This window comes from Salvelinus namaycush, chromosome 14 (assembly GCF_016432855.1).
Source record: "Salvelinus namaycush isolate Seneca chromosome 14, SaNama_1.0, whole genome shotgun sequence".
NCBI lineage: Eukaryota > Metazoa > Chordata > Actinopteri > Salmoniformes > Salmonidae > Salvelinus > Salvelinus namaycush.
In genome coordinates this window covers 19,971,027-19,998,592 of record NC_052320.1, presented here as the reverse complement: position 1 = coordinate 19,998,592, position 27,566 = coordinate 19,971,027, and the positions used below count along the sequence as shown (strand labels likewise).

The following is a 27,566-nucleotide window of genomic DNA, read 5'->3' as shown; positions in this document are numbered from 1 at the left end:
TACATACAAGCACAACATTTAACAGACAAAGGCGCAGACTACATTTAAAAACCTTTCTTCCAAGAAAAATAAAACACTTGAACAACATTCTCTCTGCACACACATAAAAGTGAAGGAAAGCTTTTCTTTTAAAAGCAAGGACATTTCTATGTGACCACATACAGTCGTGGCCAAAAGTTGAGAATGACACAAATATTAATTTCCACAAAGTTTGCTGCTTCAGTGTCTTTAGATATTTGTCAGATGTTACTATGGAATACTGAATTATACTTACAAGCATTTCATAAGTGTCAAAGGCTTTTATTGATAATTACATGAAGTTGATGCAAAGAGTCAATATTTGCAGTGTTGACCCTTCTTTTTCAAGACCTCTGCAATCCGCCCTGGCATGCTGTCAATTAACTTCTGGGCCACATCCTGACTGATGGCAGCCCATTCTTGCATAATCAATGCTGGGAGTTTGTCAGAATTTGTGGGGGTTTGTTTGTCCACCCGCCTCTTGAGGATTGACCACAAGTTGTCAATGGGATTGAGGTCTGGGGAGTTTCCTGGCCATGGACCCAAAATATCGATGTTTTGTTCCCTGAGCCACTTAGTAATCACTTTTGCCTTATGGCAAGGTGCTACATCATGCTGGAAAAGGCATTGTTCATCACCAAACTGTTCCTGGATGGTTGGGAGAAGTTGCTCTCGGAGGATGTGTTGGTACCATTCTTTATTCATGGCTGTGTTCTTAGGCAAAATTGTGAGTGAGCCCACTCCCTTGGCTGAGAAGCAACCCCACACATGAATGGTCTCAGGATGCTTTACTGTTGACATGACACAGGACTGATGGTAGCGCTCACCTTGCTTTCTCCGGCCTTGCTTTTTCCCGGATGCCCCAAACAATCGGAAAGGGGATTCATCAGCGAAAATGACTTTAATCCAGTCCTCAGCAGTCCAATCCCTGTACCTTTTGCAGAATATCAGTCTGTCCCTGATGTTTTCCCTGTAGAGAAGTGGCTTCTTTGCTGCCCTTCTTGACACCAGGCCATCCTCCAAAAGTCTTCGCCTCACTGTGCGTGCAGATGCACTCACACCTGCCTGCTGCCGTTCCTGAGCAAGCTCTACTGGTGGTGCCACGATCCCGCAGCTGAATCAACTATAGGAGACGGTCATGGCGCTTGCTGGACTTTCTTGGGCGCCCTGAAGCCTTCTTCACAACAATTGAACCGCTCTCCTTGAAGTTCTTGATGATCTGATAAATGGTTGATTAGGGTGCAATCTTACTGGCAGCAATATCCTTGCCTGTGAAGCCCTTTTTTTGCAAAGCAATGATGACGGCACGTGTTTCCTTGCAGGTAACCATGGTTGACAGAGGAAGAACAATGATTCCAAGCACCACCCTCCTTTTGAAGCTTCCCGTCTGTTATTCGAACTCAATCAGCATGACAGAGTGATCTCCAGCCTTGTCCTCGTCAACACTCACACCTGTGTTAACGAGAGAATCACTGACATGATGTCAGCTGGTCCTTTTGTGGTAGGGCTGAAATGCAGAGGAAATGTTTTTTGGGGGTTTCAGTTAATTTGCAATTCATCTGATCACTCTTCATAACATTCTGGAGTATATGCAAATTGCCATCATACAAACTGAGGCAGCAGACTTTGAAAATTAATATTTGTGTCATTCTTAAAACTTTTGGCCACGACTGTACACACACACACAAGTATATCAAATATTAGGAACACCTTCCTAATATTGAGTTGCACCCTCCCAACCCCCCCTTTGCCCTCAGAACAGCCTCAATTTGTCAGGACATGGACTCCACAAGATGTCAAAAGCGTTCCACAGGGATGCTGGCCCATGTTGACTCCGATGCTTCCCACAGTTGTGTCAAGTTGGCTGGATGTCCTTGGGGTGGTGGACCATTCCTGATACACACGGGAAACTTGAGTGTGAAAAACCCAGCAGTGTTGCAGTTCTTGACACCAACTGGTGTACCTACTACCATACCCCGTTCAAAGGCACTTCACTTTTTTGTCTTGCCCATTCACCCTCTGAATGACACACATACACAATCCATGTCTCAATTGTCTCAAGGCATAAAAATCCTTCTTTAACCTGTCTCCTCCCCTTCATCTACACTGATTGAAGTGAATTTAACAGGTTCCATCAATAAGGGATCATAGTTTTCACCTGGATTCACCTGGTCAGTCTTTCTCATGGAAAGAGTAGGTGTTCTTAATGTTTTGTATACAGTGTATATTTATAATCAATAACTTCAAAACAAATACATTTTAAAAGAAGCACTTCTTGGTATAAGCAATACTGTACATTTAAAATATATTTCTAAGATAAATTAATTTGACATGAATGGACGACTTTAATGTGGCAGGTAAGTGGAGTGCACCTGCATCCATTCCTCAACAATCTGAAGCATCAACAGACAGACATGACAGACAGTATGACAGACTCAAAATGGTCCATGTCATTGGTTGACTCAATATTGTGTCCTGTTCACTCACGATTACACAGCAATATATTAAATCTATTCCAATATGTGTAGTGGCTTTTTTGTTTTACAACTAGATTTGGAAGAAGGATTCTTCTATTTAAATTGTGCACAAGCACCAATGCAACAAGGGGCCTGCGCTGAAGAGTAACCCTTGTGAGGAGGTAGACGGCAGATTTTTACAAGACATGATCCAGGCTAAGATATGGGACTTTCAACTAGTTGTAGTTGTGAAGGGTGTTTAGCCGGGCTGATGCCCACACTGATTGCTTGGTCCTTACTCTATGATGTGAGGATGCACTAAGTGGCATCTTAGCCCAGTCCCAGATGGTCCAAGATCTCAGAAGTGCTGTCTCTCATGCCAGTGTGACCATAGGAGTTGGCAAGACAGCACAAACAGTTCTGGTACCAGGCTAATGGCACCTGGGTGGCAATGGAGGTGGTTGGTGGAGGCTGGATGGTGTAGTGTCATGCAGGTCCAGCTAGGTGATAGCCAGGGTGAAGGTGCAGGCTGGTTTGGGACAAGGGCACACAATGGCAGATGGACCTCACGTTTGGTGTACCTCATGGAACATTAACTCCCGTGGGACGCGAGTCTGTGGGCCGTAGAGCGTGCCGGCCCGGCGCTCGAAGGCAGACACATTTTTCTTTACCACCTCGTCAAAAAACACAGTTGCTAACTGGGAGTGGAGCAAGGAGCGGAACTCAAACGAGATCTGTGTGGCAGGAAGGAAGGAGAGGGCAGAATGTCAGTCAGAGAAGACATACAAAAGAGAAAGAGGATAAGCAAAGGATAAGCGCTGTTAAAGGATATAACTTAGTCAGACTATTCACATGCACAAGGTCTACGCACAAATAGAGAGCAAGATTAGAAGAAACTGAGAGGTTGGCAGCATGAGAAATAAAAGGGCTGCAAGCTGGGGCTGTCATATTCACCGAAACGTCCACAGTGCAGGTGCGGGGATAACCAGGGATTCCAGGACTGAAGCGCCATATCGTCTCCAAGTGGTTAAAAAGTGTTCCATCTGTGCATACCGCCTAAAAAATGTAATCCAATAAGAAAGGTTTACTTAGAGTAATCTATCACCAAACCAACAATGTTCATCACATATCTTATCATAATTCATGGATCCTCAATTAAGCGGGACTAAATGGGATTGCAAAAATCTGGTAACTTTCTCAAGAATCCCAGGTTTTCCAGAATTCCTGGTTGGAAGACTCCTGAAACCAGAAGGGAATAAGCAGGAAATCTGGAAGTTACTGGAATTTTTAAACCCTAATTAAACAGGAGAGACTTACTTTGACCATGTGGGGTCGCACCACGCTGATCATGGATGTGTATCGCTCTACGATGGGTGGGAATCCCACCTCTAGCTGAGCTTTGGAGTGGCCTGCCCTCTTCATGATGGTCTGGGACTTCTTACACCAGGGGACAAAGAGTTTGTAGTCATCCACGTTGGCTACCACATCATACATCTCCAGCATAGAGTACCTGAAGCAGCATAGCAAAAGGAGTTTGAAAACAACATTACATCCCTTCCACTTCGTGTTTCAAATAGGCTAAGCCCTATTTTGTCCTTTAATATGAAATCTATCTATGCATTCAAGCTCTCGTTCATGCTTGTAACTACATACAGAAATAGCAAGTCCTACAATATATTCTATTTCATGTATGGTAGTATCTTACCCCAGTATCCTCCGCTCGGAGTACTCCTTTCTCTTATTTGTGAACCCCATGAAGGTTCTGCTGTGGGGAACTGATGTCATTGTGTCCCAATTCTGCTGGTGGCAAAGCACTCTGGGAGTCCTAGTCATTACAATACCACATGATGACAAGTGTCTGATGGGGAAGGGAGAGAAAGGTTAAAAATACTGGAGAGTAACATCTCTAACAAACATACTTTTCCAGACGGGCTTCCTGCCTTTAGAGTCAGGGTAGAAATAATATATTGCCAGCAGGGGGAAAAGGTTGCCAGTAGTGTCCTAACCTTCAATGTGTGTCCCAACCTTCAACCTTGTCTAGGACAAGCTACTATATTCTGAGTAAACACATGAATGGAACTATATGTAATGCGACCCACTCAGTCAGGTGGCTTGCAGAGCTGGCATGTTTTGCTATTGGGGTCTAAATGTGCTCACTACAAATAACTGTGTGACAGTCATAAAAAGTTTAATTACAGTCAGACAAAACTACAGAGAGCACTACTGACAAAGTGAAACCAATATGAAGAAAGCCACAATATGCATATACAACAACGGTGACATTGATAGGATTGAAAAGGGAACTTTTTAAGCCTTAATGCAAATGTGATGATTAATAGGAAGAACACAACAGTTACTAATTGTTTATATTCTCTGAAAAAACAGAATGTTCTTCAGTGTGGACCTATTTGAACCAGATGTGTAAGTGCTTGCATGGAACAAAAACCTGCACCAAAGGAGATTCAAAGATATGCACAATGCGCATGCACAGTACTGATTGGTTAATTGTGTCACATGAAGTTATCAATGTATTAATCTCACCTGATAGTCTGTCTCATATGTTCTCTTGACCCCGCGGTGTGGCATGGTGAGCGCCCAGAGCCTACAGCAATCTCCAAAAACTCACTGAATGTCCGCACACCCATCGGCATTCGCCGGGCAGTTGCTGCCATTGTATTTTGGGTTACTTTATCAGAACCTCAAGTAGAATAACGGTTCACGGAAACCGGATCTGTAGGTTTCTGTTAAACACTGACTTTAGCCAACTTCGGATTGGCTATTTGAAGCCTTTCCCAGTCCTATTTCACCGCATCCATCAACGTCAGACACCGTGTAGATAAGCTTCAGTTCACTTATCCAAGTAGACGCAACCAAAAAGGCCGCGTTTATATAAGTCGTTTATTTATTCCAAGCTCGATGTCCTGGGACGCTGAAGGTGCATAAAATGCGCGTTCACGTTTTTCCCCATACGGCGACAACTCTTTATCTCGACCGTATCTGTTTAGTAAAGTAAACACCGGTATCGGTCAGGCTCATGGCCAGGGACACACTGTTCTAAAACAGAGCAACTGTCCTATCAGTGCATTGCTGCCACCAACTGTGTCGGAGGTATTACAATCCCAGCCGCCTTGCTCCCAAATAACATTACTGTGAGTAAGCAATGATTTCTTATATAATAAACGAGTACCATTTTAAAAAGGTGAGATTATTTTGAAATGCATTTAGTATATAATTGTAATTCCCCTCAAACATTGCGAGGCTTTCACATTGTCTGGGAGGGCAAAACGGGGGACGTGGAACTGCGCATGTGCGTGATAGCAGAACTAACTAACAAACAAACATCAAGCAGAGACGGACAGCAAACACAGATCACGAACTTTCTTATTAATAGCTAACTATCTACATGGGTTAACTATCGTTTAATATACCTTGCAGTTCCACTCTAATGAAGGAGCTCCGTCCTGGCTGACTTTGGGAGATGGGAGTACACAATATTACAGACCAGGTGAGCTAGCAAGTAGTTAGCATGCTAACTAGCTAACGTTAGATGAAAAGCCTGGCTATTTGGCTGGCTAGTTAGCTAATCAAATGTTTTGATTCCATTTTCCTGAAAGTTGACCAGTTCCATAACGTTACTGATGCAAGTATCTGCAAGCAATGTGTCGTAGGATTGTTAGCTAAACCTCGGCGCGGCCTGATGCTGTCTGCCAACGGTTCACTTTACTTAGCTAACGTTAACTAGCTGCGATTCCTTGCTAACCACAGTCTGACGTTCTCCTGTGCTTATCTCCAGCTTCCACTGGTCCAAGCAGTTTTTAATCGAAATGCCGATGAAATTCAACTGCTATTGCAGAAAGAGGACGTCAATGCACTGGTATGTTTGTGGTGCCACAGCACTGGCTCTGGTTTATTACGTGTTGATATTGTAACGTTAGCTAGCTACTGTATTTCAACATTTCTCCATTTATTGCAAGTAGAGGGGTGCCAGGAGGATCCTTTTCCCAATTCAAGTGATTAGGTTATTGCTTTCTATTTCCCTAAAACCTCATTTATATATCTACAAACAGTAGAATGTCAACAGAAGGCCTAAATGTTTTTTTTATTTTTTTAGGCAAGCCAGTTAATTAAGAACAAATTATTATTTTCAATGACGGCCTACTACCTTTCAGGCAGAACGACAGTCAGCTCGGGGATTCGATCTGGCAACCTTTAGGTTACTAGTCTAACGCTCTAACCACTAGGCTACCTGCCGCCCCAGTATCTCATCAATATACTTATTTGTGGCTGCCAGTGTAAGAGGGAGATGGATTTTGTTTCTTAATATAGATGGTTAATTTGTCTTAACTTTTCCCACAGGACCAAGAGCGCCGTACAGCACTACATGCTGCTGCCTGTTTGGGGGATGTTCATATAATGGACCTCCTCGTCAATGCAGGTGATTGTGACCAAAATTGACCAACCACTAGTAGCTATGTTAACTAAACAGAACTGCCCACGTCTGACCTGCTATATTTGCAATGAAAAGTTGGTTTTGGTCTATGCACAGTTGTAGTAACAGTGTGTAGTGTCTGTTCATTAGTCTGACTGAAACTTGAAAGAAATGACTCAACTGTACTTGTCATGGCCCGCTAATATTGCTCCTTGTTTTGTGCTCTCTCATAGGTGCAAATGTAAATGCTAAGGACCATGTGTGGCTAACTCCATTGCACAGAGCTGCTGCCTCCCGGAATGAAGTAAGCAGTGTTGATCATCTCTCTAATGTGAAGATTATAAAGCACTGTATCAATGTTTGGTACTGTTTGGGTGTTGACAAGAAGTGTTTTCTCAAGCCCAGTTTGATTCCTTCTCTCTCCAGAGGGCAGTGGGGCTGCTTCTGCGGCAGGGAGCAGAGGCCAATGCACGAGATAAGTTCTGGCAGACTCCACTGCATGTTGCAGCTGCCAATAGAGCCACGCGCTGTGCAGAGGCCCTGCTCCCCCAGCTGAGCAAACTGAACATGGCAGACCGCACTGGCAGAACCGCCTTGCACCACGCTGTTCAGAGCGGATACATGGAGGTGAGGGCTGGAAATACTGTGTGCACTTGGAACAGGGCTGTTTTTACAAACCATTTCAGAGTGGAACTGTTGATCTAAGATCAGTTCTTTGATGAGGTTTAAAGGCAGTTGGCATCCAATATGTTGCATTACCGCCACCTATTAGACTGGAGTAAAACTCCCTTATACTTTGCTTGAAAAAATGTAACAAATACTACCCTACTCACACAAAAAAAACACACTACTCCACTATTTAAATCGATTTATTCCTACCTCAGGCCAACAACCTGAAAGGATGGGATATCACAACTTAGCACACCCTGTAACTCTTCTGGTGTCAAGTCTTGCACACCCAAATACATCTCTGCAGCTGCCACCAAAACCTCTATTTTCTGCGACTTACAGTACAGTTGATAACATTGCTATAAATGGCAAAAATCCAATCTTACTGAAACATATCATATGTTTTATCCTTCTGTACTGGTTCATATCTACAATTATTTGTATTATTATTTTTTATAAACCTTTATTAGGCAAGTCAGTTAAGAACAAATTCTTATTTACAATGATGGCCTAGGAACAGTGGGTTAACTGTCTTGTTCAGGGGCAGAACGACAGATTTTTACCTTGTCAGCTCAGAGATTCGATCTAGCAACCTTACGGTTACTGGCCCAACGCTCTAACCACTAGGCTACCTGCCGCCCCACTACTCACACCACTCCTCTCAGGATCCCTCCCCCTTGACCCATCTTCCTCTACTTTCTTCACTGGCTCAGCATATGACAACTTCTGCACTACTCTAACCCTGGAAACATCAACCTGCCTCTCTCTCACACAGGACATTTCTGATCCCCAGCCCCATGGGCACCCCTACAATTAACACATACCACTACTTCAGAGGGGTTGGGTTAAATGCAGAAGACACATTTCAGTTGAAGGCATTCAATTGTACAACTGACTAGGTTGTGTACAATCAGCACGAACCCCTCGGAATGTAGCGCTCAACACTGCATTCCACTTATAAAGCAGCTGCTTCATCTTCATGTTATTCTTTGTCAAAAGCTACCGCAACGCTTTTCCATTTCAAGTAAGCGTGCTCTTCCAACCACCATCCAACTCTAGGATCAGTTTTCCCATCTTGTTCATTATCATTTTTAAGGAAAAACTGGTTATAGATCAGCATGCCTACTCTGAGATGCTTTAGTGAATAATGAAACAATTTTTATATGTAATTTTCCTCTTGTCTGTCCTCAGATGGTGAAGTTGCTGCTGAATAAAGGGGCCAACTTGAGTACCAATGATAAGAGAGAGAGACAGCCTATCCACTGGGCAGCGTACTTAGGTAAGTTGGGCTCTGCACTGGGAAAACTCTTAACTTGATTTTCTTAGAGTACAGAAAAATCTGAATTTCATAAAACTGATGTGAATGGCAGGTGATAAATATTCAGTGTTTCCCAATTTTAAGTTGGGTGAACATTATGGATGTACTCCTCACTAGAGGGTGACATTAAAACAGTACTCACACTGCCTCTCTTGCCTCTCCTATGTGACTTATAGGGCATCTGGAGGTGTTGAAGCTGCTAGTGTCTCGGAGTGCAGACAAGGGCTGCAAGGACAAGCAGGGCTACACCCCTCTCCATGCTGCCGCTGCCAGCGGACACATTGACATAGTCAAGTACCTACTGAGGCTCGGGGCTGAGGTGAGTGTTGAGGTTAAATTGTATTTATTTTACCAGGTTAGTCTCATTGAGATTAAACATATTTTTTGCAAGAGAAACCTGGCCAATATAGCAGTACACAAAGTTTCAAACATTTACAACACAAAGCACTACATTAAAAAAAAACATCTGACACATTTGAATAGGCACATTGGTTTTGGGAGGAGCGGTTCAACTAGGGGTCAAACCATTGACTGCCGCCCAATTCATTTTCCACCAAAGATTTTACCCTGGCTTTAAAATTATTCAAGGAGATGGGCTCCTGTAGTTTCAAGTCCTTTTGTAGCTCATTCCAAGTAGAGGAGGCAGGGTACTGGAATGCTTTTTTACCTAGCTCTGTACGGGCCTTAGGCACTGTCAACGAGATACAGATCTGTGAGCGTAGGCGATATTTGTCATTAGTCAGCTGGACAATGCACGTACATAGGTAAAATGGGAGCTGTCTCAATATGGCCTTATGGGTAAACGGATGCTCAAGATAGCCATAGGAAGTAATATTAATTGAGTTTTAGTTTGACCATTACCAGAAGAGACAGAGGATTATCTTTGATTACAATTCAATTTTGTTTTCTCTCTATATATATATATATATATATATATATACACACACACACACACACACACACACAGTTGAAGTCGGAAGTTTACATACCTTAGCCAAATACATTAACTCAGATTTTCACAATTCCTGACATTCCTAGTAAAAATTAACTGTCTTAGGTCAGTTAGGATCACCACTTTATTTTAAGAATGTGAAATGTCAGAATAATAGTAGAGCGAATTATTTATTTCAGCTTTTATTTCTTTCATCGCATTCTCAGTGGGTCAGAAGTTTACATACACTCAATTTGAATTTGGTAGCATTGCCTTTAAATTGTTTAACGTGGGTCAAACCTTTCGGGTAGCCTTCCACAAGCTTCCCACAATAAGTTGGGTGAATTTTGGCCCATTCCTCCTGACAGAGCTGGTGTAACTGAGTCAGGTTTGTAGGCCTCCTTGCTCGCACACGCTTTTTCAGTTCTGCCCACAACATTTTCAAAAGGATTGAGGTCAGGGCTTTGTGATGGCCACTCCAGTACCTTGACTTTGTTGTCCTTAAGCCATTTTGCCACAACTTTGGAAATATGCTTGGGGGTCATTGTCCATTTGGAAGACCCATTTGCGACCAAGCTTTAACTTCCTGACTGATGTCTTGATGTTGCGTTCAATATATCCATATAAATTTCCTGCCTCATGATGCCATCTATTTTGTGAAGTGCACCAGTCCCTCCTGCAGCAAAGCACCCCCACAACATGATGCTGCCACCCCCGTGCGTCACAGTTGGGATGGTGTTCTTCGGCATGCAAGCCTCCCCCTTTTTCCTCCAAACATAACGAGGGTCTTTATGGCCAAACAGTTCTATTTTTGTTTCATCAGACCATCTTTGTCCCCATGTGCAGTTGCAAACCATAGTCTGACTTTTTTATGGCAGTGGCTTCTTCCTTGTTGAGCGGCCTTTCAGGTTATGTCGATATAGGAATCGTTTTACTGTGGATATAGATACTTTTGTACCTGTTTCCTCCAGCATCTTCACAAGGTCCTTTGCTGCTGTTCTGGGATTGATTTGCACTTTTTGCATCAAAGTACTTTCATCTCTAGAAGACAGAATGCGTCTCCTTCCTGAACGGTATGGCGGCTACGTCCTGCCATGGTGTTTATAATTGCGTACTATTGTTTGTATAAATGAACGTGGTACCTTCAGGCGTTTGGAAATTGCTCCCAAGGATGAACCAGACTTGTGAAGGTCTACAATTTTTTTCTGAGGTCTTGGCTGATTTCTTTTGATTTTCCCATAACGTCAAGCAAAGAGCAACTGAGTTTGAAGGTAGGCCTTGAAATACATCCACAGGTACACCTCCAATTGACTCAAATGATGAACGACATGACATAATTTTCTGGAATTTTCCAAGCTATTTAAAGGTACAGTCAACTTCTGACCCACTGGAATTGTGATACAGTGAAATAATAATAAGTGAAATAATCTGTCTAAACAATTGTTGGAAAAATTAATTGTGTCATGCACAAAGTAGATGTCCTAACTGACTTGTCAAAACTATAGTTTGTTAACAAGACATTTGTGGAGTGGTTGAAAAACGGGTTTTAATGACTCCAACCTAAGTGTATGTAAACTTCCGCCTTCGTGTGTGTTTGTTTGTTGCTTAGCTAGCTCCTCATGTCTTGTGTGATCCTGTACTCTTTCAGCTGGATGAGCCCAATGCCTTTGGGAACACTGCTCTCCATGTGGCCTGCTACACAGGCCAAGAGGCTGTGGCCAATGAGCTGGTGAACCAAGGAGCTAACGTCAACCAGCCCAACAGAAGTGGCTATACCCCACTGCACCTGGCCGCTGTGTCCACCAACGGGGCCCTCTGCCTGGAGCTGCTGGTCAACAATGGGGCTGACGTCAACCAGCAGGTCTGGGCCCGTATTCATAAAGCGTCAATGAGTAGGAATACTCATCTCGGATTATGTCCCCGCCTGTCCATGTAATCTTATTCATTATGATCTAAAATGCAAAACTGATCCTATATCAGCAGCTCTACTCTGAGACTAATGCAATCAGTAGCCTTAGATGTTGTTTAATGGGTGGCAATGGGAGGATTTATCTGTTCTCTGCCAGACTAGTTTGCCATATTTCTCTTCTCCCTTTTCTAGAGTAATGCAGGGAAGAGCCCCCTGCACATGGCAGCCATTCATGGACGCTTCACACGCTCTCAGATCCTCATCCAAAACGGTAACCATGACAACCCCTCTGACTGTTAGGATGCTTTATACAAGTCCTGTCCCACTGGTTCTCTGATTCTGTTTGTTGTTAGGTGGAGAGATTGACAGTGTGGATAAATATGGCAATACCCCCCTCCATGTTGCTGCTAAGTACGGCCATGAACTACTGATCAGTACTCTGATGACCAACGGTGCAGATACAGCCAGACAAGGGATTCATGGGATGTTCCCGCTGCACCTGGCTGTGCTCTATGGTTTTTCAGACTGTTGTCGCAAGCTACTCTCCTCAGGTTGGTACTTACATACATACACTACCGTTCAAAAGTTTGGGGTCACTTAGAAATGTCCTTGTTTTTGAAAGAAAAACACATTTTTTTTGTCCATTTAAAATAACATCAAATTGATCAGAAATACAGTGTAGACATTGTTAATGTTGTAAATGACTATTGTAGCTGGTAACGGCTGATTTAAGAATATCTACATAGGCGTACAGAGACCAATTTTCAGCAACCATCACTCCTGTGTTCCAATGGCACGTTGTGTTAGCTAATCCAAGTTTATCATTTTAAAGGGTTAATTGATCATTTGAAAACCCTTTTGCAATTGTTAGCACAGCTGAAAAATGTTGTCTGATCAAAGAATCAATAAAACTGGCCTTTAGACTAGTTGAGTATCTGGAGCATCAGCATTTGTGGGTTCGATTGCAGGCTCAAAATGGGCAGAAACAAAGACCTTTCTTCTGAAACTCGTCAGTCTATTCTTGTTCTGAGAAATGAAGGCTATTCCATGTGAGAAATTGGCAAGAAACTGAAGATCTCATACAACGCTTTGTACTACTCCCTTCACAGAACAGCGCAAACTGGCTCTAACCAGAATAGAAAGAGGAGTGGGAGGCCGCTGTGAACAACTGAAAAAGAGGACAAGTACATTAGTGTCTAGTTTGACAAACAGAAACAAGTCGTCAAGTGGCAAATTCATTAATAGTACCGCGAAACACCAGTCTCCACATCAACAGTGAAGAGGCGACTCCGGGATTCTGGCTATTCGCATGGAATAGCCTTCATTTCTCAGAACAAGAATAGACTAACGAGTTTCAGAAGAAAGGTCTTTGTTTCTGGCCATTTTGAGCCTGTAATCGAACCCACAAATGCTGATGCTCCAGATTCTCAACTAGTCTAAATGCCAGTTTTATTGCTTCTTTATTCAGAACAACATTTTTCAGCTGTGCTAACAATTGCGAAAGGGTTTTCTAATGATCAATTAGCCTTTTAAAATGATAAACTTGGATTAGCTAACACAACGTGCCATTGGAACACAGGAGTGATGGTTGCTGATAATGGGCCTCTGTACCGTTATGTCGATATTCCATAACAAAAAACTGCCGTTTCCAGCTACGATAGTCGTTTACAACATGAACAATGTCTACACTGTATTTCTGATCAATTTCATGTTATTTTAAATGGGCAAAAAAGGTGTTTTTCTTTCAAAAACAAGGACATTTCTAAGTGACCACAAACTTTTGATTGGTAGTGTACATTATATCTGTATTTGATTGATCACTCCTGGTAGCCTCTTCCTCTCCCCTCAGGTCAGCTGTACAGTATTGTTTCATCTATGAGTAAGGAGCACGTTCTATCAGCCGGGTTTGACATAAACACTCCAGACAACTTTGGAAGGACCTGTCTACACGCTGCTGCTTCTGGAGGGTAAGACACAGAATCACACTCAAACTGGACCTATTCTGAACTATTGGATAATATACCCAAATGAGTCTGTCATTCTCATCATGTTATTACTCACTTCTCCGCTGCTGACAGAAACGTTGAATGTCTCAACTTGCTCTTAAGCAGTGGTACTGACTTGAATCAGAGGGACCAATCGGGAAGGTGAGTTTTTGCCACTGATTATTTTCTTTGTCTGTGTTTGTACTCATGCTGGTGTGAGTACGAGATTGTTATGTTATATGGAATAGTCATTAATTTGAGATGGGTACTGTAAAAGCTCTTTGTGACCAGCTAATGTAAAAAGTGCTTTATGAATACATTTGATTGATGCACTGATTATTAGATGGGCCTTCTCTTGGTCTCTCAGGACTCCGTTGCACTATGCAGCTGCTAATGGGAGGTACCAATGCACTGTGACCCTAGTGAGTGCTGGCGCTGAGGTTAATGAGCCAGACCGTACAGGCTGCACTCCCCTGCACTACTCTGCTGCCTCCCAGGCCTTCTGCAGGTAGGAACTCGCACTCCATCGACAAATACACCAAGACGCTTTCAGGAAACATAGCTGTGTTGAATTTGTGAATAAATGTGTTCATTCTGCACTTCCAGAATGGACCGACATTTCCCCGGGACTCTTCAGAGCGAGGAAGATGGAGATAAGGAGTCCTATTTGTTAGTTTACTGTCTGCAGCTATTATTTTGTATCTATTTTTTTTAATAAAAAAAATTATACTGATTTAAAGATCCGCTTAAAGAACTCAAAATATGTTGTTTATTTCATGACCCCTACTTGACTGTGGCTTTTGTCTGTTTTTGTTACTAGTTGCTTGGAGCATCTGTTGGACAACGGTGCAGACCCATCCCTGGTCAACTCTAAAGGTTACAGTGCTGTTCATTATGCTGCTTCCCACGGCAACAAGCAGAACCTGGAACTGGTAAGTCTTTCTGTTTGTGTTCAGTAACTTGCATAGCTCCAGCCATTTAGGTAAATAGTTTTTCATCATGACTTTGCTGTATCTGTGGATAGTAATACATCATGACTCTTGTCCCTTTAGCTCCTGGAAATGTCCTTTAATGCCCTGGGAGACATTGAGAGCAGTATTCCAGTGAGTCCATTGCATTTAGCTGTAAGTGTGCTTTTCATTCCTAAAATCCTCTGTTACTTTGTAGCTTGAGACTGAGTGTGTGTTTCGTATGGAGAAGATGCCATGTTCATATAGAGCAGCCAAAAACATGACAGCTTCCTGTCGTATCCCATCTCCTCTCCCCCCCAGGCTGATAATGGCCACTGGCAGGCGCTGAGTGTGCTGACAGAGACTGCTGCCTACGTAGATGTGCAAGATGCCTCGGGCCGCTCTGTGCTCTACTTGGCTTCCCAGAGAGGTTACGCCCGCTGTGTAGAGGTCCTGCTAGCCCAGGGGGCCTCCTGCCTCCTCAACGAGAACAGACACATGTGGACCCCTCTACACGTCGCAGGTACGGTCCCCCCCTCAGAACTAGATGTGGGTTGAAATTAGTTAAAGTTTATTTGCCATGTGTAATGAATACATGCAAGCATGTGTCCCTGTATATTGTTCGATATTAGCAAGTATGGAATAGCTTAGAAACAAAGCAGTCAGGGTTGAATGTGTGATTAAATGTTTGTTTCATATCAGCTGCCAACGGCCACACGGAATGTCTGCACATGCTGGTGGAAAGCGGGGAGGAGGCAGACCTTACCAACGTCACAGACACACAGGGACAGTGAGTGGTCTCTCTTTCTTGCTACCTGGCAGGAAACTTTGTTTTTGTAATGTAAATGTATTGTGTTATTTACTTTTAGTAACTCCATATAGATAGCAGTACAGTTTAGGCTGTTCACTGAAGATTTACAGAATCACACATCCTGTCTGCTAGAAAGCATTGTTGTTGACGTTGTAATATAAATGACTGTGTGTGTGGTCTTCCCTGTCTTCCTCCTCAGGACTCCTCTGATGCTGGCCGTGCTAGGTGGCCATACAGACTGTGTCCACCTGCTGTTGGAGAAGGGGGCCTGGCCTGACGCCAAGGACAAGGGGGGCAGCACTGCCTTGCACAGAGGGGTGAGCTACACACCTATAGGCTTTTCACACTACTCAACTGAGAAAAAGGTCATATTTTTCAGCTACACCTAGCCTGTCTGGTTGTTGTGTGGTACAGAGGAACGCTGCAACATTAGTTTGAAATAATTATTAATTAGCACTGTAAAAGTTAGAAATATATCTGTGTAACTCTTTGGAACCTGTCCCATAGGCGGTGGTGGGCCGTGAGGACTGTGTGACAGCCCTGCTGGATCACGAGGCATCTGCCCTGTGTCGGGACGGCCAGGGTCGTACCCCCCTGCACTACGCTGCCTCCCACCGCTACACTGACATCCTGGCCAGTCTGCTGCGTGCCGCCATGCGCTCCGATCCTCTGGACTCCCTATTGGACCACGAAGAGTACACGCCGTCACACTGGGCCGCCTACCAAGGTCTGCGTGGTTATTGGTTACATCCCAAAACACCCTCTTTCAAGAAGGGTGTATATTACATGTATAAATGAAATGTGGGGGGGGAACAGTTTGCTTTGTAGTGTCTTTGTAATTCAAATGAACACACTTCTTCCTCCTTTTATCAGGGCATGAAGGCTGTTTGGAGGTTTTACTTGAACACAAAACATGTAGTAGCCAGGAGGGAAACCGCTTTACCCCATTGCACTGTGCTCTGTGAGTATTCTCTAATCAATGTTTTAAACATGATCATACATTATTAGGACAATGTGTTTGGGAAAGGATCAGTAATGATGGGTTCTATAAACAGGTTGGTTGTTTAGCAACAAAACTGACGGTTGCTCAACTACAGGGTTGGCTTAGACTGTTGACAACGTGAACTATATTTAGTCTCCAAATGTTTATTGAAAACATAAATACATTTGCACAATGAGCACTTGTCTCAAATTCATCGTTACAATTGTTAGCTAGCTAGCTAATTTTAGCCATATTAGCATAAACATCAGTCAAAACACCTCAAAACAAGACATGGTATCAATAATGATGAAACGAGCCACCAATGATTCCCCACATGGCAGCTTCTTGTCCTTGTTGCTAGCTATCTGACCTTTCAGAATCATAACAGCATGCCTTCCGGCCACATCGACGCGCACATCTTTTTTGTGAAGTCATCAGCCAACCTGTCTATGTGGTGATCTTTTGATGTTGTGTGATGCTGCAGAATGAATGGCCGTAGTGGAGCTGCAGAGATGCTGTTGGAATCTGCTGGTGTACAGATGGTTAACACCAGGGATACTAAAGGAAGGTAAGTCAATTGAGGGCAAGGTGTCATTACCTTACTAGATGTTTACTTGGGTATCTCCTGTTTCATTGGTATGTCTTCTGAGCTGTACCTCTGCACTCAGTGTGGACTCCAGATTTTATCTCCTGTTTCATTGTCATGCGAGACTGAGCTCACCAAGGTCGGGCTGCCTCTCTTTGCCTGTAGGACCCCGCTTCATGCCGCAGCGTGTGCCGAGGACGTGTCGGGGCTTCAGCTGGTCCTACGCCACGGAGCTGAGATCAACGCCGTGGACCACACCGGACGCTCTGCTCTCATGGTTGCTGCTGACAACGGACAGAGTGGCACCGTGGGTAAGTCTACGGAACACGTTTTCGTTGATGTTTTGCAAAAGGATAGAGTTTAGCAGATTCTCTTTCATCAGTCTCTGAAGAAGAATGAACTACCACTTGATTGGAGTGAATTCATTATGTGTTGGGTAGATCTGTAAAGAGGAATCCTGTGTCATTTATGTCTTGATTCTCCCCTGGTGTTCCCAGCCATCCTCCTGCAACGGGCCAAGGCTGACCTGACACTGCTGGACGACAGTGGAAACACTGCCCTACATCTGGCCTGCAGCAAGGTAAGCAGCCCTCAGAATATCATCAGAGCTCAGAAAGAAATGGAGCATAATAACATAGCATTCAAGCTTTCAGCACCTCTCTGATGAATGGAGATTAATGAAGTGCATGTATTGATAATGGTTGATGTAAGCATGTTTCTGTATTTGTCTTGCAGGCTCATGAGATGTGTGCCCTGCTGATTCTGGGGGAGATCCATAACGCTACCCTCGTCAATGCAACCAACGCTGCACTGCAAATGCCCCTGCATCTAGCAGCACGCAACGGTATGGCCACCGTGGTCCAGGCACTGCTGAGTCGAGGAGCCACAGTGCTGGCAGTGGATGAGGAGGGTAAGGAGAGACACTATTCCACCTTTCTCAAAACGTCGTCTTCATTTTAACATCTTAGTCCTACACCATGTAGCCTAATGCTATGGGCTTTCTAATTGATTTCTGATTGTTACTTACTTAGGCCTTTTTCTCCTCCTCGAGCATAGGCCATAGACAACAGCTTTCTAGTGTATCTGGTCTGATGGTGTTTTTGTTGTTGACCAGGCCACACTCCAGCCCTGGCCTGCGCCCCCAACAAGGACGTGGCTGACTGCCTGGCTCTGATCCTCTCTACCATGAAACCTTTCCCACCTCTGGACCCTTCCTCATGCTCTTGCTCCTCTTCCTCCTGCCCCTGCACCTCCATCTCTGTCTCCTCCATCTCTGTCTCCTCCTCCATCTCCCCCGGTCTCAACCTACTGAAGCACTGCGGAATCACCGCAGCCTGCACACCCCTGCCCAACGGAGGCCTTCACCATCACCACGGCTAAGTCAAAGACCACCATGGCGCCGCCATCGGCCTGGACGGGTGCCTTTCTGAGTAAGGTCATCCTACACCTACAATCCGACACCACAACTACCACCACCACAGGGTGACTCCCTTGAGTACACCCACCTACACGCCTGTGCGAATGTGTGCGCGTATGTGTGGTCTTCACCTGAAGGGCAGTCAAACCTATATGCAAATAGAGCCCACAGCATCTATCTCAGCTCTGTAGTAGTTAGTGCTTAACACAGAGAGACTGATCTCTCTTTCTGTAATGTCACTGGAATACCGCTGTTTGTCCCTAAAATGGTTGCTAATAACCAACCACAAAAATAATCGAAATAATCAATCCCTTTAAAAAAATGTCCCGCAAATAGGTACTTGTCAGCACAGAAAAATGACTGACAGCTTAAAGTACAGTTTATTCTCCTTTTTGTGTTTGTTTGTAGTCTCTTGTTTAGTCACTTCTCATTATCATTCAGTATTTAATATATCAGAAACTAGGACTAGTAGTGGTGGCCTTGAATAGGAATGCACAGCCTTCCCCAAAGGAGAATATTCAAATGGGTTAAAGTAGGGTAGAGGACTTGATGAAGGAACCATACAGAAGAAAGTCCTGCCCAAGAGTGCAATGCTAAAATATAACTATTCTGACTTTTTTTTAAATTATTATAATATGTACCTTGTGTAGTAGCCTATATTTAAACTTTTAGCCTAAAATAGTTTGTCATTTTCATAGAGGAGAATTTCATAGAGCTGCTAAAGTTTGAAAAATGTATATGTAAGCATGTCTCCTTGCAAAGGAGTACAGTGCTCAGGTTGGGATTTTAGCATCAATTTATTCTAAATGCTGAAGTATTGTCTACAACACAGTTTTGTGTTTACTAAGCTAGAATGTGGTTCAAAGCATATCAGTTATGACCAAAGGTGATCATCACTACTATGGCAAAACAAAAATATTTATTTGAGATGTACTGTATAGAGAAAGACGATAGATCGATCTTGAGATACCTCGATAAATAATTTTGCAGCTGCTGAACGATTAGACAGGGAGAGTAGTAGCAATGAGGCCTTGGTTATTTAGTTTGCCTTTGGGAGCGGGCTCGCCCCATTGCACCTCAGTGAAGCCTCTTGTATTGTGTGCACTTTCTCTTGTATTCTGAGATTCTGCTCAGTCAATCTTAAACCATTTCAATTGATTTCTCAAAAAAAAAATCTTATCATTCTCAAAAGACTTTGGTACATTGAATGGGATTATTTCCCCAAATTTGGCCTTGGTCAATCTGAAATTGAATTTATACTGAACAAAAATATAAATGCAACAATTTCAAAGATAGCTGAGTTCATATAAGGAAATCAATTCATTAGGCCCTGATCTGTGGATTTCATGACTGGGAATACAGATATGCATCTGTTTGTCACAACTTTTTTCAAAAAGGTAGGGGCGTGGATCAGAAAACCAGTCAGTATCTGGTGTGACCACCATTTCCCTCATGCAGTGCGACACATCTCCTTCACATAGAATTGGACAGGGTGTTCATTGTTGCCTGTGGAATGTTGTCCCACTCCACTTCAGTGGCTGGATATTGGTGGGAACTGGAACACGCTGTCGTACACATCGATCCAGAGCATCCCAAACATGTTCAATGGGAGACATGTCTGATGAGTATGCAGGTCATGGAAGAACTGGGACATTTGCAGCTTCCAGGAATTGTGTACAGATTCTTGAGATATGGCACCCCAATGGGCCTCAGGATCTCGTCACAGTGTCTCTGTGTATTCAAATTGCCATCGATAAAATGCAATCGTGTTCGTTGTCCGTAGCTTATGCCTGCCATACCATAACCCCACCGCCGCCATGGGGCACTCTGTTCACAACGTTGACATCAACGTGTGGTCTCAGACGATACCACAGGTAAAGAACCCAAATGTGGAGGTGCTGGGCTGAGATGGTTACACGTGGTCCGTAGTTGTGAGGCCGGTTGGACATATTGCCAAATTCTCTAAAACGATGTTGGTGGCTTATGGTAGAGAAGTTAACATTAAATTCTCTGGCAACAGCTCTGGCTGGACATTCCTGCAGTCAGCATGCCAATTGCACAGTCCCTGAAAAAACATCTGTGGCATTGTTGTGTGACACAACTGCACATTTTCATGGCCTTTTATTGTCCCCAGCACAAGGTGCACATGTGTAATGATCATGCTGTTTAATCAGCTTCTTGATATGCCACACCGGTCAGTTGGATGCATTATGTTGGCAAAGGATAAATGCTCACAAACAGGGATGTAAACAAATTTGTGCTCAAAATTTGAGGAATACTTTTTTGTGCGATTGGAACATTTTGGGGATCTCATTTTTCTGCTCATGAAACATGGGACCAACACTTTACATGTTGCGTTAATATTTTTGTTCAGTGTTCTTCAGAAATTAAGAGATGGAGCAATACCACTGTTCCTCTCAACGCTTGTATCTTGACTAGTACAATGGTCAGTCCTGGTATGAGATTGAAATGCTCTTTCGTTTTTGTATAATATAAGCAATATTTACTTTCTGGCATTTGAACGTTATTGAAAAGACAATCATAGCCTCAAGGGCTTTTGTTTCCTTGGTAATCTTGTTTGATGTTCACTTTATTTGAGTTCTGACACTAGGCCTAGCTACATGGACATGATCTGTTCTAGACTAAAGGCTGTAGTCGCTGTGTCAAGGCATTTTTCTGTGCCAAGAAAACATTTCAATTGATTGCCACCATGGTATCTCATTTAGAACCATATGACATCTTGGCAGTATGAATGCAGGATGGCAAAATAAGACGAACCCTAGGATCTCACCCACTTAGTCAGACCTGTAAATCTGGTAAGAAGAGGATTCCTTGGTTGGGCTTGATTGTTCATGTCTCCGGACAGAAGTCATGACTTACTAGAGATGATTGAAAGCCCGGTAGGTAGGCAGGGTTACTGTAGGAATGAACTGAAAAAACGAATGTTACACTCATATGGGCAGTAGTAGTACTTGTGTTTTAGTAAAGCCAAAAAGTGTAATTCCTTTTTGCTTTTTGTTACGTGTGTATCTTGTCTGGTGGTACTACATTGTAGATTGTATCAGACCACTGGAGCTCAACTTAATTTAAATATTTTTTACACTACCATTTCGATTGCATCATCAGTGGACAGCTACATTTCACAGTTTCCGGACTAATTTACATTTATTTAATGCTTCACCATAACATCTCTTGATGATGGCTAAATGACATGCCTTAGTTCTTTCTGGATGATAAAGATGAGGACCTAATATAATGGACTAACAAGTCATGTGGTGCCCAACAGTCGGTGTTCTCTGTTGTCTGGGGTAGAGGAGGAACAAAGGGACTGTATAGTCTTTGGTGTCATGTGTAAACGGTTAATAGTCTCAGGCTGTGTGGAGCCAATCACATGGATTGATAACATGCAAGTCATATTGACATTTTATGTGGTATGCATACAGTTCTATAGTTATTCATTCAACCCTGATCCAAGGCACTTATTGAGGTAGTTATGCACTTTAACACGTTAAGTGTCTTTGTGTGCATTGTCACTCTGAATACGTGCATACGTATGTATATTTACATGCATATGTGTTGTAGCTACATGAAGTCTGCTTTGTGGGAGAGAAGAGGTGCAAAACAGGCCATGGCAAAGATTGCAAGGTATGTATACTGTTGCTTCATTGACAGAGATTTAACTTCAAAACTCTCAGGGTCTAAAATGGTCAGTCCACACAACATGGTCCAAAATCCAGCTATCACAATGTGGTTTGATCGATGCCAGTCCAGGGTATGTTACTAGTCCATCTGGTTAGTCCAGTGATTTAGTTAGGCTTGCTTTCACCATGCTTGCATCCTCCTCCCATGACTCCACATTGATCAACATCTGTATGTTGTATAACAGACACTGATTACATCAATAATCCAACAGCAAGTGTGTCTGGCTAGCAGATCAGAAATGTTTTTCTTCTTGCAATGCCCTTGTCCAGCAGATGGCACCAGTTCTCCAGCATATATCCCATCTGGACCTCTATCCATGTGTGTTCCATTGCTAGACAGAGAACTCATTATAAAGGAGCTTGAGATCATACTTCTGACTTTAAAGAAACAATTAAATGGGACATTTATTTGTAGCAATAAAGAGCGTGTGAACGATGTGTGCAGCACAAATATTGCACTGCCTTCTGCTGTATTTTAAGCTAATCCAACAAAGCATTTTAGTAATTTATCAGATGCTCTTATCCAGAGCGACTTACAATTGACATGCATGCCAATTGAAGATTTGCGTGACTTATTGTGCAAATCTTAGGTCACAGTTAAGGCCTTATTTTCCAAAGTACATTGGATAAAAAAACTAATTCTGAGAACATGGAATGTACACACTGACTCCAAATATGAGCCATGACTTCACTGGCAAATGTGAATATGGGGTCAAATTGGAACAATTATTTTCTCCTGACCTTTTGAACTGCTGCTCTGGCATTCATGAAATTATACAAATAGCAGCATGAAATAGTTGTCATGTAAGTTTAGTCTTCCTGTTATGGGTCTTGTCTCTTGAATGTGATCGAGCTATACCTATAGGTCCCTATGTGTTTGTCATGCATTGACAATGGAAACAGCAGGTTGGAGGGTTTGAACATTCATCTCTGTTAATATCATTGAGATAGCCTTACAATATATTTTGAACAGGAAATTAGACTACGCTGTAGTTGCTTTAATTTTTTTGCATTAATTGATAGCCTGTTTTTTAAAAAGGAAAATACACCTAGCTACATCCATTTAGTGCCATAGAAACCTTTATTTGCCTTAAAGCATAAGTCATATTTGGTCAGTAACTAATTTCTTTGTTGGGACTCATTTACCCAGATAGCCATGGTTAGAAAGTAAAATAAAAAATAGTATTAAGCTCTGATTTGAAGCATTGCTGTCACAGATACAGGTCCTTATGTCAGTGGTGACTAATGGTTTGCATCACTACTTAGTACTGATCGTAGGGTGGAAACTAGGAAGAGGAAAGCAATCAGAACAGACATGGTAGTCTGGAAAAAATAATGGATGCAAGATTTGTTTAAGTATTTATAATTGGACAGACTTTGTAAAGACAAATATAATGTAATAAGTCGGCAATGATCAAAATGTATGTTTATTTCTTTGTAAGAGCTGGTTTTGTAATTATAATATGAACAGTTTTTAATGTTGGCAGATGTGTGGTTAACAGGGAATAGATTTACCTCGATGGATGCCCCTATTCTTACTTGAAGTATCTTTCATAGAAGGCAAATGTAAAAAATTTCATTCACAGCCAAGCCTTACCTTTAAAGCAAAGGAACCAGTATCTTGCAGTACCTACTAAGTTATAACACGTGACCCCTCTGGAGTTACATTTCTCAGTGGAACTGATCAAATCTCTGCTGATTTTGCTATTATGGTGTGCATCCCAAATGGTACCGTATTCTCTACATGGTGTACAACTTTTGACCAAAGCCCTATGGTCCTTGGTCAAAAGCAGTGCACTATTTAGAGAATAGGGTGCCATTTTGGATGCACACACCCAATGTTGATGGCAAACAACTCAAGGTTTCCCTGAGATTGTTTTGGGATTTTGCCATATTTGCTACATTGAGTGAAAAACAATTGGATTTTACTTATTACCGGTCTAGTACAGTTTGACTGTAATCTCCAAAACCAAATAACGCTATTAATTTAAGTACCTCAGTACCAGTTGGAGAGAAGAGAAAGGACAAAAATAGAAGTCTACCTTGTTATAAATGCAAACAGTTGTCAATTTGATTCTAAAGATTTAAGTTCTGGTACGTGAAGGGCAGAAATGTGTAATTCAATGAAGGTCATGAGGAAAAGTTGTGTGAAAATACAATCTATATTTTGGTGGGGGGGGGGGGGGGGGTACTATGCAGTAATTATTTACCCCCTCAAGTTGGTGAATGTGGGTTAGTGAATATGGGAGGATTTTTCTAGCTTTCCCCCTGCTTGTGGTCTCATTTTTTCCTTCATCCTTGCTTGGTATTTTGTTCTCCATCAGTTGGACCTGTGTGATAACCAGCACAGAGGTGGCATGGTGCCTTTTCATGTGTTTCTAAATGAATGTTGTAGCTACGGCATGGTCTTCCATTTATACCTTCTGGAAGCCTTATGAATTCCATGTAAAATAAGAGCACATCTCTCTGAAAAGAACCTTTGTGATGTTTGCTAAAATAAGCAACTCTTGTTTATGTTCTTGGCCTATTCCGTGTGCATGCTATTGATCTCTGTGCGTGAGTCCCATCATATGGTGAATCCGAGTGTACTATCATACCTGATGTTGAATACCAATATTGGAGTATTTTTTTTAAAGCACAAATCCAAACATGGAACCATATTCTTTGACGATACCTCCAAGCAAAGATGTGTCTCGCAATGCTGTGGCGGTTAGAGCCAAGAAGAGTTAGAACGAGGGGGTCACAAAGAGAAGGAAAGCATGGGATTGGATAGTCATTACCAGTAACTGTAGTCTGAGCATATCAATTTAGATGTATTTATACTTAGATGTGCTAACTGTACAGAATAGTTCAGGTTGAAGTCATATTAGGGTACATAAAAGTAATAATGATAATGTTTTGGTCGTAACCGTGTGGTGTTTTTGCATTATTAAAAGTAGTGGTTCCTCAGTAGCGGTGTGCAGTGTTAAGCATGTGATCATTCTGTTGAAGTGGTCTAATATAACATGCGTCGTATTCTAGTAGCATTAGGGTATGATGAATCATCCTCGCTTTTTAAGCTGACCTCCCTTTTGAAGTGGATGAAAAAGACGAGTGCAATAAACTTCTTATTTATCATTTGCTTCCTCATGTAAAAAAAACTTTCTGTAGCTGGTTAATGCAGTGGGATTGTAACCTCTCCTTGCTGCTTCGCATCCAGAGAAGTGACACTAGGATGTGAAGAACAGCATTCTTGGAACTGTGATTGATATCAAAGTATCAAAGCTGCTTTCTCATAAGGGGGACCAGACCATGCACAAGATCATTTGACTGATACATTAACTGTGTGTATTGTGTTAGAGGCATTTTTGGATGGAATATTTTGATTGCATGTCTAAGTGTGTATGTATGCATCTTCCTCCGTATCTAAAGGAATTATGAAATGCCTTGTTTTCAGAAGAAACATTAAGGGAGACGTCCCATTCATTCCCCCTCACTAAACTTAAGGTGTGCATCGAAGTTAAGCTTTCTGAAGCTGTTCTGATCTTCACTGTTCATGTATGTTTTATTAGTATCAATAATGGAGGCGTGTTGAAATGGTGACCCATGGATTACATTAAGAAAACTGTAAGAATTATTACACATTACAAGCAACTACTTAAAAGAAACACTTTTATAGTGTTGCACATGTATGTTTTTGTTACTTTGGGCAAGTAACCAAGCCTGTCTAAATCAGACATATCGATGACAATGGAAATGAAAGGTGTAGCATGAGAACAGCTCAGTGCTTAGGGTATAATGTGTATACCTACTGTACACCCTTTTGACATGTTGGAGTACATGTCAAAATGGCCATTGTTGGAAGCCCTGTGATATTAGTTGTAGAATAACATTCCCCTTAACCAGCAGGGGAAGGAAATGTTCAAAAACATTGTTTGCCATTATTGGCAGTAATTTGCTGTAAAAGCACAGACGTACTCTTAGAATAAGCACAGGATCAATGCCAATTATTAGCCTCCTATTGGGAATTGCCTTCATTGTGGGTGACCACGCATCAAGTCTGGGGCCAGATATTATCATTGGACTCCGTAAGGGACCACAATGGTGATTCACATCGCAGTCATTTTGATACCATCTGTTGGAGGTACACTATGGTAATGTGCTCCCTGAGCAATATGGATGCATTCATTGGCATATCCTGTGACTTGTTGGTCCCTTTGCGTATTTCTTAGTTTATTCTGCAGCACGTGAACTGATGAAGACCGACTATGGGTTAGTTGCCCGTTTCACTCCGTGGCTTATGTATTGTAAATACTATGGACCCCATACCAGGAAAGGAGGAGTCTAAATCAGGGCACATGAACAGTTACAATGAAATGGTTTTTCAATGTACCTTTTAAAAATAATTTGGTTTGTCAGCTAAACATTCCAAAAGTTTTCCAAGCTTTGCTGTTGGGTAACAGAACAGTCTAAACTGCTTTGCTGTTGGGTAACAGAACAGTCTAAACTGCTTTGCTGTTGGGTAACAGAACAGTCTAAACTGCTTTGCTGTTGGGTAACAGAACAGTCTAAACTGCTTTGCTGTTGGGTAACAGAACAGTCTAAACTGCTTTGCTGTTGGGTAACAGAACAGTCTAAACTGCTTTGCTGTTGGGTAACAGAACAGTCTAAACTGCTTTGCTGTTGAATAGTAGTAACTTTGACATCTGGCATAGGCCTAGTCTACATGCGGTGTGTCAGAGAAAGGAAAGATTCCCTATTTAACTCTTACCTCATTTACAAACCTGCAAATACTATTCTGTGAGTAGAAAATGCCATCACCAGCATGTGCTCTAGACCTGTGATGACAATGGCAACAGGACCAATGACGTAGCGCGATTTCAACATTAGTGAGTTAAAACATGAATAGTCAACGCCTCTCACTTTCTTCAAATTCTATAAGGCTGATGCATATAATGGTATTATCCATGTAAATAAACTTGTTTGCATTTGTCTTTTTCAATAGTAGCATTTTTCCTACCTCCCATAAATTGCAGCTTGAGTTAATCTGCACCTGTTTTGACAAACAAATATATACACATTAGCCTATGGGAACTTTACCATGAATAATAATTCAACTTGAAGTGTGCTTGATTGTATGTATAATTGTGTGTGTTCATGAGATTTATGATCCGCATTTCTACAACAAAATACCACTGGGATGTGAAGCCAGACTGATGCTGATTGATGTCTTTTTAAAACCTCATTTCTGCTTTCATGTTATGCTCTAGTCTCTTAAAGTTTACAGCTTCCTGGAATGTGAATTTTGGTTGGGTTAGTTATTGCATATGTACGTACAGCTGGTTTTGGTACTATCATATTTTTAACAGTGGAGACCGGTTATATGCATTATTATATTCTGTACGAGGTTGAATTTTGTTCCCCT

At 42.3% G+C, this 27,566-nt stretch overlaps 2 protein-coding genes across 2 annotated transcripts; one reads left to right on the top strand and one right to left on the bottom strand.

The window, feature by feature from the left end:
• Positions 1-2,203: 2,203 nt before the first annotated feature.
• On the bottom strand, positions 2,204-5,486 carry LOC120058893 (coenzyme Q-binding protein COQ10 homolog A, mitochondrial-like). Its single transcript, XM_039007637.1, has 5 exons — positions 5,016-5,486; positions 4,180-4,332; positions 3,792-3,984; positions 3,429-3,530; positions 2,204-3,208 (listed from the first exon to the last, which is right to left on the bottom strand). The coding sequence occupies exons 1-5, from the start codon at positions 5,144-5,146 to the stop codon at positions 3,041-3,043; spliced, it is 747 nt and encodes a 248-aa protein (XP_038863565.1). The 5' UTR covers positions 5,147-5,486; the 3' UTR covers positions 2,204-3,040.
• Positions 5,487-5,952: 466 nt separating this feature from the next.
• On the top strand, positions 5,953-18,716 carry LOC120058654 (serine/threonine-protein phosphatase 6 regulatory ankyrin repeat subunit C-like). Its single transcript, XM_039007406.1, is given in 26 exon segments — positions 5,953-5,979; positions 6,268-6,348; positions 6,831-6,909; positions 7,137-7,207; positions 7,330-7,530; positions 8,764-8,851; positions 9,067-9,209; positions 11,470-11,682; positions 11,923-12,001; positions 12,084-12,281; positions 13,580-13,697; positions 13,809-13,877; positions 14,083-14,223; positions 14,322-14,384; positions 14,536-14,647; positions 14,768-14,839; positions 14,987-15,188; positions 15,368-15,455; positions 15,676-15,793; positions 15,984-16,203; positions 16,350-16,437; positions 16,943-17,026; positions 17,210-17,355; positions 17,542-17,624; positions 17,780-17,954; positions 18,159-18,716. Coding segments are annotated over 26 exon segments (3,279 nt in total). The 3' UTR covers positions 18,479-18,716.
• Positions 18,717-27,566: the final 8,850 nt, after the last annotated feature.

Excerpts from the sequence above, each read along its gene's own strand:
- LOC120058893 (XM_039007637.1), bottom strand. The coding sequence starts at position 5,146 with ATGGCAGCAACTGCCCGGCGAATGCCGATGGGTGTGCGGACATTCAGT. Across the intron at positions 3,985-4,179 it reads TCCGAGCGGAGGATACTGGG|GTACTCTATGCTGGAGATGT; the intron begins GTAAGATACTAC and ends ATGCTGCTTCAG. Across the intron at positions 3,531-3,791 it reads TGCGACCCCACATGGTCAAA|GCGGTATGCACAGATGGAAC; the intron begins GTAAGTCTCTCC and ends TACATTTTTTAG.